Source organism: Halichoeres trimaculatus, unplaced genomic scaffold (genome assembly GCF_033239565.1).
Source record: "Halichoeres trimaculatus isolate MK-OKI-2021-1 unplaced genomic scaffold, fHalTri1.1 fHalTri1_scaffold_1, whole genome shotgun sequence".
Taxonomy (NCBI): Eukaryota; Metazoa; Chordata; class Actinopteri; order Labriformes; family Labridae; genus Halichoeres; species Halichoeres trimaculatus.
Window position 1 is genome coordinate 5,484,925 of NW_027437179.1, and position 19,582 is coordinate 5,504,506.

General features: G+C 42.4%; 2 protein-coding genes across 4 annotated transcripts; both read left to right on the forward strand.

Moving 5' to 3' along the window:
• The first annotated feature begins 298 nt into the window (after window positions 1-298).
• rbm15b (RNA binding motif protein 15B) lies at window positions 299-4,845 on the forward strand. Its single transcript, XM_074675855.1, has one exon. The coding sequence runs from the start codon at window positions 545-547 to the stop codon at window positions 3,065-3,067; it is 2,523 nt and encodes an 840-aa protein (XP_074531956.1). The 5' UTR covers window positions 299-544; the 3' UTR covers window positions 3,068-4,845.
• A 1,491-nt stretch (window positions 4,846-6,336) lies between these two features.
• On the forward strand, window positions 6,337-18,849 carry khk (ketohexokinase). Of its 3 annotated transcripts, none has more exons than XM_074669770.1 (8): window positions 6,337-6,723; window positions 7,599-7,715; window positions 10,951-11,085; window positions 15,003-15,075; window positions 16,499-16,645; window positions 17,287-17,375; window positions 18,007-18,164; window positions 18,628-18,849. In XM_074669770.1, the coding sequence occupies exons 1-8, from the start codon at window positions 6,617-6,619 to the stop codon at window positions 18,741-18,743; spliced, it is 942 nt and encodes a 313-aa protein (XP_074525871.1). In that variant the 5' UTR covers window positions 6,337-6,616; the 3' UTR covers window positions 18,744-18,849. The 3 variants fall into 3 exon arrangements, with proteins under 3 accessions (XP_074525871.1, XP_074525879.1, XP_074525862.1); XM_074669761.1 differs by lacking the exon at window positions 10,951-11,085 and adding an exon at window positions 10,619-10,753 and having other exon boundaries at window positions 6,339-6,723; XM_074669778.1 differs by lacking the exon at window positions 10,951-11,085 and having other exon boundaries at window positions 6,338-6,723.
• Window positions 18,850-19,582: the final 733 nt, after the last annotated feature.

A 19,582-nucleotide genomic window follows, 5' to 3' on the forward strand; every position in this document is an offset into this window, starting at 1 on the left:
TTTTAACAAACTCTGTGATTAAAAAAGGAGTAGACTGAAGGTTTATTTTTGCCTACCCTGTACAGTCCATAAAGTAACCCAGAATATCAGTAAGTAAGTAATTTAAACATATTTAATCAAAGGTTCATAATCCCTAAAAGTTATCTTTGACCCTGAGACTCCATGAAAGATTCGCATGTTGGAAAATCTAAATTATGTACTGTATTTTTTCGATTTCCCAAAATTTATCCCACAGCCAACGTTTTACGTCATGACGTTGGCAGAAGATGCGTCATGGCACGCTCCGCCCTCCAACGACAGAGCGCACATTCCTATTGTCCAAGATGGCGGTGTAGGTGCAGAATATCTGATGCTGTCATGTTTTTAAAAGAGTTTGAGCTTTTATTTCGATATTTATGCAACAATTCAACGCCCGGAGTGATAGCGTGTCTCTGCCGAACCGCTCGCCTGCCTCGTTGTTTCGGCAAACGGTCCTAGAAGTCGCTGCTCCGGCCGGATTCCCGTTGCAGGCAACGAAAAGTTTGAGCTCCATCATCCTTTGAAGATGAAGAGACAGGCCGGGAGGGAGAGCAGTCCGTCCAGGGCCGTCGCTAAACGGATACGAGAGAGGGAACGGGAGAGTGCGCGGAGAGAGGAGCTCCCTCCGCCGCCGCTGGCTCTGCTGCTGGCGGAGAGCCGAGGATATCACCGCCGTAGCCGCAGCAGGGAGCGGGAGAAGCCGCGGCTGAGGGAGGAGCGAGCGGCCGCCTTGGAGCTCCATCACCGACATGAGCTCAGCCTCCTCGGGCGACCCCCGCTCCGGACCACGGCAGCGGAGCTCCCCGCTGCCCGGCCCGGCACCTTGGAGTACAAAACGCTGCTCATCAGTAACCTGGGCTCGCAGGTCTCGGACGAGGACGTGGAGGACGCGCTGTTTCATGAGTTCAAAAAGTTCGGGGACGTTAGTGTGAAGCTGTCTCACACCCCGGAGCTGGGCCGGATCGCTTATGTGAATTTCAGACATCCGGAGGACGCAAAGGAGGCAAGGCACGCCAAATCCTCCAGGTTAGTTTTGGGTGATCGACAGCTAAAGATTGAACCCATGTACGTGAGGAGGCGGAGTGTGACTCCTCCTGACGCTGGGTACCTGCCGCTGCACGCCCCTTACCCGTACAGACAGCGCTCCCTGTCCCCACCGGGGCCCGGGGTGAGCAGCATCAGAGACCTGAGAGCCAGACACTACGCCCTGGAGACCCTGACCCTGAGCAGGGAACGGGAGAGGCTGCTGGATTACTACGGCATGTTGGATGAGAGGGGGCGGCCCTACGGCTTTCCTCCCATGCCGGTGGTGGAGGATTTAAAGCCCGAGGACGATCAGAGGGCGACCAGCAACCTGTTCATAGGAAACCTGGACGGTAACGTGACAGAGGCTGAACTCAGGAGGGGGTTTGATAAGTACGGCATCATTGAGGATGTGGTGATCAAACGGCCGGCTCGTGGACAGGGTGGGGCCTACGCCTTTGTAAAGTTCCAGAACCTGGACATGGCCCACAGAGCCAAAGTGGCCATGCAGGGGCGGCTCATCGGAGGAAACCCCATAAAGATCGGGTATGGTAAAGCTAACCCCACTACTCGGCTCTGGGTGGGCGGTCTGGGGCCAGGAAACTCTCTCGCCGCCCTGGCTCGAGAGTTCGACCGCTTTGGGAGTATCAGGAACATCGACTACGTGAAGGGGGACAGCTTTGCTTACATCCAGTACGAGAGTCTGGACGCCGCTCAGGCCGCCTGCAGCCAGATGAGGGGCTTCCCTTTGGGGGGGCCTGAGCGGCGGCTCAGGGTTGACTTTGCTAAAGTGGAGGAGAGCCCCTCACGACCTTTCCCTCCTGGTTATCAGCCTCCCGTCGCTGCCCCCTCCCACTACGACCTCCTCGGGGAAGCCTACAGCCGCCATCGCAGCCTGGAGCGAGAGCTGAGGGGGGTCAGAGACCGCTCCTCGCCCACCTCTCACAGCGCCCTCTCCCAGAGGGAGCGCGAGAGAGCCGTGCTGGAGAGAGACTACTCCACCAGCCCCACCCGCAGCCTGGAGAGGAGGGTGGGGGGTGTGGAGGCGTTTGGGAGGAGCGCAAGAGGAGTGAGGAGCCGGAGCAGGAGCAGGGAACGGTGGCTGAAGGAGAGAGAGGAGAGGAGGGCCAGGAGGAGGAGCAGGAGCAGGAGTCTGTCCCCTGACCGGCAGGTGGAGGAGAGAGACCGGGAGAAGGAGAGGGGGAGGTCCAGGGTCCGAGGTCCTGGAGGGGTCGTTTCCCCAGACCCGAGTCCTGACCGGGCTCGTGTTCGAGCTCCTGACTCCACCACAGAGCCCAGAGACCACTCCCCCGACAGCGGAGCAGGAGGGCGACACACAACCAACGAAGAAGACCTCCCATCAGGCCGCCACCACAGCAAGCGGTCGTCCAGCGCCCACCTCAACAACCACCACCATCGAAACAGCGAGGTCATCAGCTCTCCTGCCGCCGTCACAGACACACACTCCTCCTCCTCGCCTCCCAGCACGCTGTCAGAGTTTGCCCAGGCGTCGCTCTCCAAAATCTGGCACGGCTTCTTCGCCCTGAAGAACAGCAGCTTCCCCACGGACCTCTTCCTGCTGGAGGGCGGCGCGGCGTTCTTCAACACGGTGATGAAGGAGAGTCTGAAGCAGCAGAGTCAGAGCCAGCCCAGCCAGCTGAAGATCGTCCAGAGGCTCCGCATGGACCAGACCCGCCTGGACGAGGTTCTGCGCCGCATCAAGCTCGGGCGGCCCGACGGGTTCGCCATCCTGCTGGCTCTGCAGGGGCCCATTGACCGCCAAGCCCCCGCCCCTGAGCCCGGGCTGCAGGTACGCCTGCTGCGCCACCTGGTGACTTACCTGAGGAACAAAGAAGCAGCCGGAGTGGTCAGCCTGCCCGCGGCTAAAGACGGGGGGCCGGGGGCGATGCTGTACGCCTTCCCGCCCGGAGTGTTCTCACAGCAGTACCTGCAGGCCGCCAAGAGGACTGTGGGTAACACCGACGAGGAGCACATGGTCATTGTGATCGTTAACGACACTAACTGAACAAAACACTGAGGAGCTCTGATTTGTACAGAAACTTGCAAGCATGCACATGCAGACACACACACACACACACTAAGAAACACACACACACACGCAGCTGAGAGGGAACTCAGTCAGTGACGACAGTGACTACCACGCCGTTTTTAGAAACATGAGTTTAATGTTTTGTTGAGTGAAACAACAAAGAACACTACATCTCTTCACTCTCTCTGACTCCACGGCTCTTTTAAACCCAGACATGAGTGAGTGTGCACTGCTGGGCTTCTGTTCAAACTAAACAGCGTACAGAGATTTTAACCTTTGCCAACTTTATATTTGGGTCAAAATTACAAACAGGTACAGAGTTTTGGGATTGCTCCTGTAGAGTGTTTCAGTCAGGAGCGGTTAAAGCTCCAGCCGCTGCAACTTCATCATCTTGGGCCAAATAACATCCTCCAAACACTTTTCTTCATCCATTGAATGCTCCGATTGTTCATTTAAGTGTCTTACAGCATTAAAAAACAGGAACTCTAAAGATACAGAGCTTTATTTTGATATCTGAGATACTAATTTTAACCAGAAACAGACCTTACATTGTTTTCTTCACAGCCACCAGACTCAGTTGGCAAAAATACAAATTTTACTGCACACTGCACAGGACCTGCTGGTCTGTTCCCCCCAACATTGGTATAGCTTTTTTTGTAACGTTGAGGTATAGGCATTAAAACGGCACACACAGATGTTACACAATATTCAGTAAAAGAAAAATACAATCTGAAAAAGGCAGCAGCAGATCTGTATCCTCATTTTGTCTCTTGAGTTAAAAATCAATCTTTTGTTAATGAAGTCTAGTGGCTTTGAAAAAACAAGGATTTGATTAAAGATAACTTTGTCATTTGACAAAAAGCTTAGTCTCACCATCAAATAATAACTTTAGTTTCAGAATGATGTAACATGTTTTTGTCCTGAAACTCCAGTTGTTACAGCTTCTTTCACTGCTCCCAGCTGATGCAAACTACAGGAGCCTTTCTAAATGTTTTACATTCATAAGCCAACATACTAAAAATGCACGGATTGCCCTTTAAACTGGACGTCAGTTTTTTTTAGGAAACACATGGAAACAGAGGCGTGATGTAATGTAAAGGCTGCTCTAAACTTTGTACTCTAAACATCCAACACTAAATCTGAGGGGTGTGTTTCTATGCTCGTTTATTTGTCTATTTTATTGCCTTTTTATCAGATGTTGTTCTCTAAATGGATAAACTGGGACAGGTTGCTTTTATACAAAGTGATTGTACTGTAAACTGAGCGGGGACATGACGACTCGGCTCCTTTGAGGTTTGGGCTGATGAGTTGGTGGAGGGTGACCTCCTGACCCGTCCTGTGACTGTATATTAGACATAGATAGTGTTTATGAATCGATCCATTCCAGACTCTTCTCTCTTATTTTGAAAGACGTTGCCGTGTCCGCTCTGTTCTTGCATGCTGGAGAAGAAAAGATTTATATTTTGTCATGTATGCTTCCCTTTCTGTAACCTGCTGAGATTCATGTTCAGCTGTCAAACTGGTGCTGGTGTTCTGATCGTATTACTGGTTCAGATTTTATATTGTACGATGACTTTTATTCAATTTTAATACATCAATCCATCCATCTTTTACCTGTCTGTGCTCCTCTTTTGTGGTCCAAATTCCTGCCTGAGATTCACACACGTCTCTAATGTCTCCCAGTGTTCTTAACGTTTCTTAAATCAGACATTCACAGAGAGTTTATGAGAATAAAATTATAGATGTACTAGCCAGGAGGATATAAATCAGGTTTGAATTATTTCATCGTCTCTGAAATGCTTTAAAAACCTCACCCGTAGTTGTGTGGTTTCATCAAGTGTTAAAGGATAAGTTCGGTTTATACAGTTTTTACATTGTTTATAGAATGAAGTAGAACAAAATACTCACCCAGAAGGCTTTCCTGATCCAAGCAGTGCTTCGGGAGATATTTAGATCCAAAAACCGTACAGTGGACGTCCGTATAATGGGATCCATCGGGGCATAGACAGCGCTGCTCCTTAAAACTGCATTAATCGTCCAAAAACTCATGTTTTTCACCAATATTCCATCATGGTCCGCCCCGGGTTAGTCCTCTGCTGCAGTCTGTGTCACTCCAGACAGCGCTGTGTGGCTGTAATGACCTCTGAACTGACGAAGACTTTGTTTATGTTTGCCCCTCCGCGCATGCGCAGTACTCTCTGGAGAGCTGACTCCACTTCCTCCTTTCTTTGAGGGGCAAACGTAAACAAAGTCTTCATCAGTTCAGAGGTCAGTACAGCCGCACAGCGCTGTCTGGAGTGACACAGACTGCAGCAGAGGACTATCTCGGAGCCGACCATGATGGACTATTGGTAAAAAACACGAGTTTTTGGATGATTAATGCAGTTTTAGGAGCGGTGCTGTCTATGCCCCGATGGATCCTATTATACGGACATCCGCTGCACGATTTTGGATCTAAATATCTCCCAAAGCACTGCTTGGATCAGGAAAGCCTTCTGGGTGAGTATTTTGTTCTACTTCATTCTATAATGTAAAAGCTGTATGAACCGAACTCATCCTTTAAAGGTCCACAGCTCTTTTTTCTTTTGAAAAACAACCAGACTTTAATTTCCTGTAAATCTGTGTGCCAATGAAAATTTCACAAACAAGTAACTCACAAGCATAGTCTACATGTAACACCAGCACCTGTTAAATCAAACCTCCACAGACCTGTGATGGCAGCTTTAGAGCTTAAATCTTTTGGAGTTTTTTAACTTAAGAATTTTAATTCTTTGCAGCATAAAAAGTGCTCCAAATAATCTTTTCTGCTCTCTATTTGGGAAACCTCGTGCAGTCTGTGAGCAATGACCAGAAGCAATGTAGAGTTCATGGGTAGAAGTTAGTTTTGAACATGTTTTCATGTTATAGAATGTTATAGTTTTGTAGAATTACAAAATTGTTCTTGTATTATCATTTTTCTTAAAATTCTTTTGGACTACAATTCTTGTAAATCTAGGAATTCATTCTTGAAATCTTTAGTCCTTCTCTTCCTTCCTTCCTTCCCCAATTCTGTCACAAGATTTCAAGATTTAGCTTGTTCACATTTTATCTTTCCCATTGTTCTTTTTTGTCTGTTTTTTATGTATCTATTTTTATGTGCGTGTGTATTCTTTTACTTTCACAAATTTTACTAATGAACGTAGTATTTATTATTATTTTATTCATATGAGCGTGTTTGAAATGTATCAAAAAACAAGGAGTCCGGAGAACTAACAAGGAGGAAAATCCGAGGAGCACGTGAACGCCACTCGGCACACCTCCCTGCTTTAAGCTAACAGGTGTGCTAACAGCTGCAAGATAACTGAAGTAAAGAGCAGCTCCTCTACCTGAAGCTCTTATTTTATAACCTCTGCTGTCAGGAAGTGCTGTATCTTATTGTTGTGAGAGGAAGAGATAATGAAACGTGTGCATGTGTCAAAGTCCAGGCTGCAGCGGTGTGTGTCTGTGTGTGTCTGTGTGTGACAGCCTCACAGTGAGTGTGTGTAGATGAACATGGAGGAGCAGAAGAAGAAGAAGATTTTGTGTGTGGGTCTGGTTTGTCTGGACATCATTAACGTGGTGGACAAATATCCTGAAGAAGACACTGACAGCAGGTTAGCACACAGGTTAATGCTAACGCAGGCTAATGCTAACATAGGCTAAAGCTAAGTCAGGCTAAGGCTCACAGAGTCAGAGTGTATCGGGGATCAGCCTGTGTGTGCTCTGATGCTTATCTGTAAATCGATGATCAATACCGCATTACTTTACGGCAGATCCAGCCGGGTTGGACTCACTTTGAACTGTTACTGGTTTGTGGTAATTTGACTGAGTTTTTACCTATTTTCAGACCGTTACACTCAGGTATCATCTGACCATCACTGTTGTGGTAATCATTAAAAAGTATTAAGCCCCCTGTTTTATTTAGTGCACATTTTCACATTTGAAATGTTGTATTTATACTTTTTCTGAGTCTGTTTTTTTTTAAATTCATTTAAAGGGACAGTACACATTAATGAACATTTCAGTACAGCATCCATATCAACATGCCAGAGTTAATCATATGGCCAATTTTCATCTGTGGTTCTCGGCAGGTCAGAGCAGTGTTAAAAACAGATGGAAACCATGAATCCTGATAGTATAACAATAAAACGCGATAAGCTACATGATGTCACCTGTATAAAAAGTGCAAAAAATCATTTAAAGTACTGTTTTAGTGAGTGCTACTCCTGGAGTTGTACCACAGAAAAGGCTGCCTCCTGTTCTCCGATCCAACACTCCAATAGCCTGGTACTGGTTTTAAATCATTTGCAAACATTTTCTTTCAACGTCAGCAAAAACGCTGTGCGAAGAAATTTCCAGAGGAGGGTTGGGAACCAAATCACTGTGCAAAGTTTTTACCAATTCAACCATCACACTGATACTGAGACATCTTGTCTTGAGCTTTTAAAGTGGAATAGTTAACAGGAGGATTTTTTTGTTTTTGTTTCAGGTGTTTGTCTCAGCGCTGGCAGCGAGGAGGAAATGCCTCAAACTCCTGCACAGTGCTGTCACTGCTCGGAGCTCCCTGTGCTTTCATGGGCTCTCTGGCTGCTGGACCTGTGGCCGAGTGAGTACTCAGTTTATTCAGTGCTGCATTTATTGAAAAAGTCATCAAAGAGTGAGGTGACTTTTTTCTTTGCGAGAGGACGACAGCTTTATCTGAATATCTTTAAAATGTGTTTTCTTCATGTTTCTGATGGTTTCATGTGCTAAAACAGTAAGGACTAACTCAGTCCAATCCAATCCAATCCACTTTATTTGTATAGCACATTTAAACAACTAAAACGTCTCCAGAGTGCTTTACACAGAATCATAAATATGATAAAACAAAGGTTTCCACATAACAGTAAGCAGGGGCGTATTTAGTGGTTTGGGGGCCCAAGGCAAACCCAGTCAATGGGGCCCTCCATGTCCTTGTAACTCATCTTCCTCAGAGCTAGACTGGCCTACCCTGGGTCCACTGTCTCTTTCCCAGAATCAAGGCATGAGACAGTGCTAATCTTGTACATGGTAACTTAACGCAACTAAAAGCATTTCCTCAAGTTCTGTACTTTAGTTTGACTTTGAAAAAAGTGAATACATAGTTTAGTCCACTTTGTCCTGGATTTGAAATCTTTTATGTTCAATTAACAGCTTATTTGTCCCACAGTGGGGAATTTACAGAGTAACAGTAACAAACAAGAAAGTATGAAGTGAAAAACATTACAATAGGTAAATATTGAAAAAAATAATTTAGTAAAGAGAAAATATATAAATATCAAGCACAACATAAAACTGGAAAAAATATCTACTGAAAGAGGTGATATTTACAGTTACCATACTTTTTGGTACTATTATTTTAAAGTTAATGTATTTTTATTTGATCACCTGTCCAGTGAGTTGTGTATCCAAAAAAAGAGATTTTGTGCAATAATGTTTATCACCAACTCAAAAAGTTTGATTTTGAGAAAATGAACCTGTTTCCTGGGCTAGATAAAGTCCTTGAAATCCTAAAAGTCTTATATGTTTATCTCAGATCTCAGAGCAACATTGTTTTTATTTCCGACTTGGTTGAAAATAAGACAAAAATGGGGAAAAAAAGTGTTTTTTACCACTTTCTTCCTGAATCAAATTTTCAGATGTGTTGTAACATGGAATAGCCCATTGAATAAGAAGGGAGGGGGAGCACCCAAAACCATCATTAAAGATTAAGCCTTTTGATGTATTTTGAAGCATGTGAAGTAAGATTTAGAAAAAAGAAATGCTTTCAATTGAAGAGAACTTCATAAATCAGTTTTTAAGAGATGCCTTGGGGGCCCCTGGGAATCTTGGGGCCCTAGGCAACTGTCTGTGTTTGCCTAATTGTAGCTACGCCCCTGACAATAAGCAATAAATAATCAAATAAGTAAATAAATCTAAAATGATACTATAGATGAAACAAAAAAGTCAAACAGATAAACATAGTAAAATAATTAAAAGACATAATTAAATGTAGTAAAATAAATAATTAAAAGACATAGAGGACCACAAAACTCATGCAATGTTTAAAGCCAGGGAATAAAAATGGGTCTCAAAAGGTGAATCTGACATGTAAAATACCCACATAATCAAGCTTTTTTCTCCAAAAAAAATCAATGTCATTAAACTGTCATTCACATTGATATTTCAGTTTCTGATTTTGAGTGGATTTTAGAAACAGCATGCAAGCTAGGTGACAGTTTCCTGCTGATTGAGCTGAGTCTGCCATGTAGTCAAGCGAATATAGAGACTCTGACTAAAGCATGTATCTGGGTTTACGTCTACGCACTACTGAGAATGTTTTCAGGATTTTATTTTGCTATCAGAAAGCCAGCTCCTCTGGTTTATCACTGGTGTGTCATGAATTTTGAGACTTTTGCATCTCAGTTTTGAGCTCAATTCAGTCCTTTGCTTTACGTTTTTCTGGTTTTGTGATTTAACTCCTGAATGTTGAAGAAAGACAGTAACAAACTCATTTTGGATGACAGTGGACTCTGGTTAAGCTAAAGGTCCAGAGGTTCTGTTGTTACCATGTTACACTCCTGACAGGAAGTAGTGTTCTCTTTTCGTGGGCATCAGCTCACAGTTTACACACCTGCACCTCCAGGTAACCCTGAATCCCTCCTAGACTCCAGTTAGCTCAGAAGTTTCTCCACTTTTTCCCTCAGTACACGGAGTCTCCTTTTCCTCTGTAAACTGGCTGAATTTTTGTCTCTCTGAAGCCAGATCTGCTGATCAGTGCACTGCAGACATAAGAGCTCATCAATGTTGTGTCTGCAAATACAGTATATCTGTCATTTACCATTATTGTTAATCCTCACTCTGTGTGTACCCAAACAACAACTAACTTTACGAATAATGAACTGAAAACACAAGTTTTTAACATGTGGAGATGTTGACGGATTAAAAAAGTTAGCTGTTTTTAGTGCTGTGTCTTAAATCGTGTACTTCTGTAAATATGTAGAGTGCATACCTCTGCAAGAAAATGACCCAAAGAACAACCCACACCAGACAACCTGAAGATATTTCTGAACTGAATCAGTTTTGTAAAGAAGAATGGACCAAACTCCAAAACAACCATTGTGCGCATCAGATCTGTAACTACAAGAAACACTTTGCTGAGATTGTTGCTGCCAAAAGAGGGTCAACCAGTTAATAAATCCAAGGGTTCACAGACTTTAAACAGACTGTGTCTGTCTGCTGATGTGACTGTGAAGAAGATTAGAACAGATTTTAAGACCAATTTATGCAGAAATCCAGGTCAGTCCAAAGGATTCACACACTTTTTCTTGTGCGTTCACCCTGATGGTACAGAAAAACGCTGCACACTTTGTTTTCAAGTGGAGTGTGGAGCTGAACGCTCACCCTCAATCGTCGCCATCTACTGCAGTATCTGATTTGAGACACTGCCTAGTTTCCTGTCTGTGCTCTTATTTTGAAGTAAAGGGGAGATAAACCTTTTCCCATCTCTAGTTTTCTTTTGGAGGATTTTCAGAAGTTCCACATCGACGTGTCTCTGGCCACTGAGCACGCTCAGTGTGTCCTTCCAGCCTCCATGGTCATCAGCAACATCACCACAGGAAGCCGCACTATCCTGCACATGAACAGGTGTGACCAGGTGTGTGAATGTGTGTGTGTGTGTGTGTGTGTGTGTGTGTGTGTAACTAACAGCCTCTGTTTCAGGATCACCACCGTGGAGCTGCTCTGCCTCTCTCCATCCAATCAGGACACAGCTCTGTGTGTCTTTACTTTTATTTTGAAGGACAGAGTTTGTAAGAACAGTTTCCTGTGTCCCTCTCTGTCAGTTTCATCATGGCTGACTTCTTGCAGCGTGCGATCGATGTGTCGGCTGTGGCTTGGCAGGTCGAGGGTCAAACGCCAAGTGCATGTTGTGTGGTTTGCCCGTCCAGCGGGTCTCGAACTGTCGTTCTGTCTGACACGTAAGATGACCCGACGACCGGCCAGAGAAAATAGTGCTCACTAAACACCTCTTAGATTGCGTTAGTGTAGAAAATAATTCCCTGTTTAACTGGCATAACTCGTATACTCTTCCTAGTCTCATATCCAGATAACATTATTTGTAACGCAGTTCCACTAACCTCTAACATTAAAGTGTCAAACAGTCAGGGCGTGTATGCACATCCAGTCATTAAACAGATGGGATCATTAATCATAACGCACTGTTATAGGACAGTCCATTTTAGAGCTGAAACTATTCCTCAAATGATTCGAGGTACTCGATTACAAAAATTACTCAAGTAATTTTCTCCGCCTCGAGGAATCATTTAATTTTTAAAAAGATCAAAGAGTGGTATTTCAAATAGAGCTGAGGCCATATTAAGAGAGTTTTCAGACCCCTCAAGCTACCTCTTATACAAAATAGCAAGAAGCAACAAATCTAGCTTCTTTTCAGGAGTTTGGAGACTAATGGGTCATTCTACAAAACAGGTGTCATTTGGGTCCGCAACATTTGATGAGATGTACAAGGCACAAAAAATGTATCAAAGTGTGTTAACAAATTTTTTGAGCTACCAAAGCAAGTGCTCTTATTGACATGCTGTATCAGAAAATGCTATTTCTTAAAGAGAGTAAATGTCATTAGAAAAATAACTGCTCTTTATTGAAAAAAAAAAGTATTTTATCCGAATACTCGATTAATCGATGGGATTTTCAGTAGAATAAAATAGACTAAATATGTGTTGTGTTTCCAAGTGCACAGTAGGTAGAAAACCTCAAAAACAAAACAAGCATTGTCCCAGTACCTCGATGAATAACTATACAGGAAGTTGTTTGATGAACTCCAACATTTCAACTCACACATCTTGGAAGGATCCAGACGTACAAAAGTGAAGAGTGAAGGAAACTTGTAAAACTGAGAGCAGTGAACCTCGCTGGTTCCAGACTTTGATTGCCTTCCTTATCTCATTTGTTAACTAGAAAAAAATCATTAGATCCCATATATTTGCTGTCTTTATATTGACTGTTTTCACAGTAACACATAAGCACGATGTCCAGCTTCAAACAGCTGAACAGGTGCAGTCATCCTGCTGTTAGCACCTGTAATGGTGGCCCATTCTCATTGCTAATGGCAGTGCATGTGTGCATACAGGCCCTGGATCTTCCTATGAGGAGGACTTCAGATCTTCAATGTTTTGTCTTTAAGAACTTAAACGGGAGATTTATTTCCTCCAGTAGAGGTTTAAAATATAAAATACTGTCCTTCAGTAAAAAGATGAGTGAAGCCTGTTTTTTTTTTTTATTTAATTTAATAAGTCTCCAACTGGAAGGATGGTTGGTTATCGCTCACAGTTAGTTCGAGTATTGTTTTTTTATGTTCAGGCATTTTCTTGAGTGTATCACTTTTACAAATGTGCCTTTAAGAGACCTGACATGCTCCTGTTGTTAGAATTAACAAAAATTGATTTTTTGTATCTGGTTCATCACACACAGCAAGAAATGGTGACACAACCGCTTCCCAGACAACTCACCATCTTGTGTGCACAAGACGAAAGCAATCATCTTCCCAGGACGTAATCGCACAAGTCATATGTAATTTAAAACCTGAACACCTGTGTAGTTTTCAGCATGCCTAGGTGATACCAAGAGTAGGCAGATACTATCAGTCAGTATGTTCACATGCAGCTTCAGAAATCGGACTATGAGCATAGTCAGCATGAGATTGGACTATCAAAATGAATGTAAACAGCTTAGTCGGACCAAAACCAGAGAAAGCCTAGATAACGCGATTGCTAACGGGCTATGGTTGAATTTGGCAGGACTTTGTAGGTCTTGGTACACCTTAGTATTCAGCTGGAAGAGGAAGTCGATGAATATACAGCCCTGCCAACATACAGTCTATGCCTCCAACAGAACAAACACCTTTTAAATATACTTACATAAAAGCATAAAGAGCTACATCTCGGCCTCTCCAGGTGAACTGAAACTAGTTTGATGCGCAGCTTTGTTTAGCAAACAAGAACACAGTGCCGCCTATTGAAGTGGAGTGAGGCCTTCTCAGCTAGAAGTCAGATCCTTATTTCTCTTTCTTTGACTTCAGACAAAACAAGCTCCCCGCTTTGACTTAACGATCGAGTTATGACTTTAGAGGGACCTCTGCGTGCATGTAAACTCACTGACAGTTCCCTGAACTCCCCTGAGAGAAAACTCTCAGGAAAAGAAGCTCGGCCCATCTTCAGTTATGTCCACCCCCTTAGTGCTGCAGGTTTATAAACAACAAATGAACAGAGGTGTTTAGTGATTGCTGTTTGACACCCAAAAAAGAATAATCTCCTTAATTGAATCTAAATCAATCTAATTTGATTCTGATCCCAAATAAATTCAACATCTCTGGGTATATCAGCTAACATCTCTGCAGCTGTTTCATGTTCATTAATTTATGTTAATTTTCAATAATTTGTTTAATTTTGGATGTTGACCGAACCAGTCACTCAGAAATATGACTATCATGAGGGAGATGTTTGTGAAGATTTTCTCTACAAAATGATTAAATTAAAGAAACATCATGGTGTAATTTCCTGTTTCTGTAAATGATGTTAGTTGATATGTTTCTTTGGAAGTGAGCTCCTCACACCGTCACACCGTTGTTAGTTTAATTGAAACAGAATTACTGTGACAAGAGTTGATATTTTGTCTATTTTTAGGTCAATTTTGTGTCTGAATGAGTAAATTAAGGTTTTTTGTTTTTCACGGTGACTGTTGGACTTATTTTTTATCCTCACTCTGCGATGATGAGCTTCAGTGTTGATTCAACCGTTGAATAAAGCTGCCTCAGGTTTGAAATCAGTGAAACTTTGATGCTCCACAGAAACTGGATCATTTAGAGAAGAGGGCTGCGAGTTGAGCTGCTCTAGCTTTCATATATTTGACTTCAGTTTTTTACATACTGATAAGATACACAGCGTCCACGTTCTTCCCTGTCAAACACCTGTGGCTCAGTATGTGTTTGTCTCTCCTTCACCTGCAGACATCTTCTGTCTGTGTATGATCCTTAAGCAAACACAATCAGCTGTTGATCACATTTCTGCTGTTTCTGCTGCTCCAGCTGTTTAATCTCAAATTATCAGATTTAAAAACCTGAGCTCCATCGGCATCACTCATTAAGTCCAACAGACACTCTGACACCTCGAGCTTTAGTGTCTAAAGATTTCTGTAATTCTTGCTGAATTTTTATGCACATCAGAAACTCCTTCTCCTTTCAATCACTCTGAGGTTTCACCTGTCTCACTGTTTTCTGATTTAAGCTTTGCTGGTCCCTCTGAGCCTGATGATGTCACTCTGATGTCACCAGTCAGGGTGGGGTTTAAACGTATACTCTGGCTGTTTTCAAAACCGCCTACTACATACTACATCTAAATGAAGTATGCAGTATGTAGTAGGCACTACATTAATTTGTTGAAGTTAACACCTCTTTTACAACTGGAAGTGACAAGATTTACTTGTGTTTCTTTGTGTTGTAATTATAAAGCTGACTCATTCCAGTAGATGGCAGTAATTCACTGAAATATGCCACCCGCATTAACAAACAGCGTTGGTGACATGCATTGTGGGAAACAGATGCCAGGTAGACTGGTCTGTTGCACACTGAGAAATTTTCCTGGATCAGTAGGACACCCGGGGATTTTTGATACACTGCAGATATTCTTAGTTTTACTACTACATATTGAATTTTGGTCAAAACAGTAGGCACTGTGAGTGTACCATGGGGGTTTGGAAAACAGTCTCTGTTAATTTTAGCCCTGAGTGACAGAGTGAAGGAGGAGCTTCTGTCCCTGTTTGTCCTTCTGTATTTATTCATTATCACCACAAACCCTGACCTCCCTCACTGACTGCTCCTCAGGAACCTTCCAGACGTCACAGCGGAGGACTTCTCAAAAATAGACCTCCAGCAGTTCAAGTGGATCCACTGGGAGGTGAGCTAAACCCAGAGTCATCCAGAGTCATAGTTTTCAACTGGAAACTTCCTGAAATATCCACTTTGTAACATTCCCATGAGGAGTTGTGCACAAGTTGTAGTTCCCACCTTGACATGAAAGAGCTTATTGTTTCTCCTTTGCTCTGATACACATACACCAACCATGAAGTCACATCCTACATTTTTAAGATCAAATAACAAATTAAAACCCAACTTAAAAAAAACAAACTTTGTTTTAGTTTAACCCAAGTCCCATCTGTTCATGTAAAGGAGGCAGGGCTTTTGACGTATCCAGCAGACAGCCAGTAGGTGGGGCTTAGAATATTTTGACTTTGCTTTTTATCATTCAAACAGTCTTTAGCATGAAATAAAAGAGCCTTTCTTCAAGTATTTAAATTTTTTTTATATCTGTTATTTTGTTATTGTGAATGGCATTTTGTCCAGTATCAGTAAGAAGACCAAGGAGGCGGGACTTAGGTAAAGACTCTGGCTGTATTCCAAACCGCCTACTACACTGGCAGTGCCTACTATTTTGGCTGAAATTCAGTCTGTAGTAGTCAGTGTGGGAAAACTTGCAAAACCTGCAGTATGCAAGAAATCTCTGGATGTCCTACTGATCCCACCTGGCATACTGTTTTCCACAATGCACAGCGATAACATTGTCAATGAGGGTGGCAGGTTAGAGTAAATTACAGCCATCTACTGGAATGAGTCAGCATTATAACTACAACACTTCAACATCGACATCAGAAAATCTGTGAGATCAAAGCGAAGTAATGAGAAAGAAACACCAGTAAATCTTATCACCTCCAGTTGTAAAAGAGGTGTTTACTTCTACAAATTCATTAGCCCATATAAATCACTAATTCACTTTTTAGACCACAGGTGGATTATATAGAAGTGTTTTTTCCATCAGCTGTAAAAATAGAAAGTCAATCCCTTCCAGGTTTTTTAAATAAATGATATAACTTTTGGTGTAAGATTAAAAATCTAATATGATGATTCTGCTATGATATTAACAAAATAACTAAAATGTCACAATCTACCCATAGTTTGTGTAGGACACTTATAATTAAGATTAGAAAAAAAAACATCATCTGTAGCTCCACACCTGAAACCGGAAACCAGAGAAGTAAACTACAAAACAGACCAACAGAACAGTCATACTACATACTACATGTAAAAGCAGTAAATGGTAAGCAGTGCCTACTACATACTACATTCACACATAGTATGTAGTAAGAGGTTTGGAAAACAGCCCCTGTTCATAAAAAGATAAAGCCAAGAATCAGAACTCCCCTGTCTCTAAAAACCTCAAAACCTCAACACACTCTAATAACCAGACTTCACTGTCAATAGGAGACCTTTATGTGTTCTCCTTGTCCCAACTTGTTACTCTCAAACTGTTTTTACTCCAACAGGGCAGAAACGCTGATGAACAGGTGAAGATGATCCAGCAGGTCGTGAAGTTTAACAGCACGCTGCCTCAGGACCAGAGAATCACAATCTCTGTGGAGATCGAGAAGACCAGAGAGCCGCTGTACCAGCTGTTCCCTCACGGTGACGTGGTACGACTTTAGAAACTGCTTAAACCTCACTCATTTAGATCTGATGCAACATTTACGCATGTATACCTTTAAGGCTGGACGGGACGTGGGGGGTTAAAAGTTTGTGTTAACTTTTTTTTCTTTTTACACCCGGCTTTTTGACAGCTAAGATGGATGACACCTTATGACCTGGTGTGGTCATGAGGGATACATGCACATATGTGGCAGGCACCCTGCCCTAAAATTACATATACATAAATGTGCATCCAGTCTAAATGGATCAAAAGGATTCAAGTGTTATCGGCATAGAAAAAAACTTGGCACAATTTTCCATAAATTATAGATGTAGTTAAAAAAAATCAAGGACCCAGTTTGGAGCCTTGTGGGACACCATTCACGTCATAAAGTCTGTTGTAGGATGGATGCTGTCAGTTTGTGTCCTCTGATGTCAAGGTTTAATCATGTCCCTGCCACTTTTTGTTTGGTTTGTTCTTTGGTGTTGACTGGTTTTATTATTCTCATGTTATTTATGTTTGATGTGTTTTTGAATGGCAGATTTTTGTAGACCTCCAGGTTTTGTTTCGTTTTTCAGTGTTGAGGTGTTTTTGCTGTCAGATTATGATGAGATGTGCTCAGATGTTTTTCTTTTCCTCTGTTTTCAGGTGTTTGTCAGTAAAGACGTTGCTCGACACTTCGGCTTCCTGTCAGCTGAAGCTGCTCTGAAAGGTTTCTACGGCCGGGTCAAACAGGGGTGAGTGGAGGACAGAGACTCTGAAATGTCTCAGTGTACCTTGTCTGTCTTTTGGACACCCGTCCCCTTCAGTCTGGCCTCACACTAGACAGTTTTTAAGGCAGACCAGATACCTGAGTCAGTACTTTTCTTAACAGATTATTTGTCCAAATTATCCTCAACTGTGTGAAATCAATACAAGATTTTTTCTTTTCCTGCAATGACCAATGAGAGGAGCAGACTGGGACGTGTCATAAAACGGATGTTCCCACTCATGACTAGCAAACGTAAATGAAACTGTACCCATATGCAAGAGGAAAACTGAAGAAGAAGTGTAGCTTGTGATGTTATTTTCCTGGATTCTTCTGGATATTCTCCTTCCTTTTTGTTACTGATTTAAGAAATGAAGATGCTGATTGCTCTCTGTGTTTGTTTATCTTTTAAAGTGAAGTTTGATCACATGAGACTCCGTGAGATCTTGTGTCTATGGAATTATGTTAAAATGTGTAAAAAATGTGTGCGTGCTCCACCACGGTTTTAAAATCACTGAAGATGTTGAAGTCGTCTTCAGTGTCAAGCTGGCTGTAACAGACACACTACCTCCCCTCTCCGTGACCAGCCTGTCTCACTCTTTGCTTCCTGTCTGTCTCAGAGCCGTCCTGATATGTGCCTGGGCAGAAAAAGGAGCAGACGCTTTGGGTCCGGATGGAGTTGTCGTTCATTCAGACGCTTTTCCTCCCGACAGTCTGGTTGATACTCTGGGAGCTGGAGACACGTTTAACTCTGCCGTGATCTTTACACTGTCCAACGGTGAGACTTTATTTATGTAAGACACAAACTCAAAAGATAGATTTTTAAAGATTCCTCCTGAGGCTTTATGTCATAGTTTTCTTAGATACACTGCCTTACCAATCATTTATCCTCACACAGTCTTGTTACATGTGATTTTGTTCATTTGCTAACACTTACTTGGTCAACCCCCCTTTTTTTTTCGAAATATTTTTATTTTATGGTGTATTTGAAAATGCAAATACTAATATTTAAGTACAGATGTGCATTTGTGTTTGGTATGTATTAAAACTGTATAGAACAGAAAAAAGCAAATATTCTTAATGATTGCATTCATCATAATCATCGTAAAGGTAACTGATTATTCGACTGTATGCCGATGACACAGCTTCATTTACACCCGATTCCTAAAAACTCAAGCGCTTGGCTCTTCGATTTCAGATCTTGTGATGCTTTATAAAATGAATCATTCTGTTGTCCGCAGGTGGAAGTTTGCAGGACGCTCTGACCTTCGGCTGCAGAGTTGCTGGTGCAAAATGTGGTTTTCACGGTTACGACGGCATCGCTGAGAAGTTCTCAAACCATTTTCCAAAGAGTTAAAACAAAGAAGTTTTATTTAAAGCTAGTTTATCCACACTGTGAACAACAAGGAAATAAAGTGAAACACTGGGAAGTCATCATTCCAAAGTCTTGGTTGACTCGCTGCGACCAAGTATAGTATTTAATGCTGGGTACTGTCACCTGAGGAATAACCGTGAGTTTACTCTCTTATGATTACTACTGTTAAAAACTACTAATGATGCAATGTGTGGGTTAATGCCTCGCTGAACGATGAGTGACTAAAGTTTGATGTTGGAGTAATTTTATGGTACTTTTTTTTTTTTTACCTAATAATAAATGAATGAATAAATAAAACATCATGTTGCCTGTTGATTTCACTGTTCTAATGTTGATTTAGTTTAAGTCAGAGGCAGAAATCTTTAATATTTTTACTCAAAAATATGTCTTTAGAGTTGTATCGGCTCTAATCATCCAAAAATAACTCAGAACAGACCAGTCAGTGACAAACCTGCGTTATTTGCAACATGGCAACCTCCAGTGTTTAAAAATGTCTCTTCATCTGTCTCTGCTGAGTCTCAGTTTCACCGTGTCTCTGTCTGTTTTCTCTAAGTCACAGTTGTCTTTTATCTCTGTCTACTAAGTCCTAGTCTGTCTGCTAAGTCGCAGTTTCACCGTATCTCCTTTTGTCTTGTCTCAGTCCCAGTTGTCTTATATCTCCTTCTAAGTCTTAGATTTACTGTATTTCCATCTGTCTCTGCTAAGTCTCAGTTTCACAGAATCTCCTTCTGTATAGTTTGAGTCACAGTTGTCCTATAAATCCGTCTAGCAGGTCTTAGTTTTACTGTATCTTTACCTGTCTTGTCTGAGTTCCAATTGAC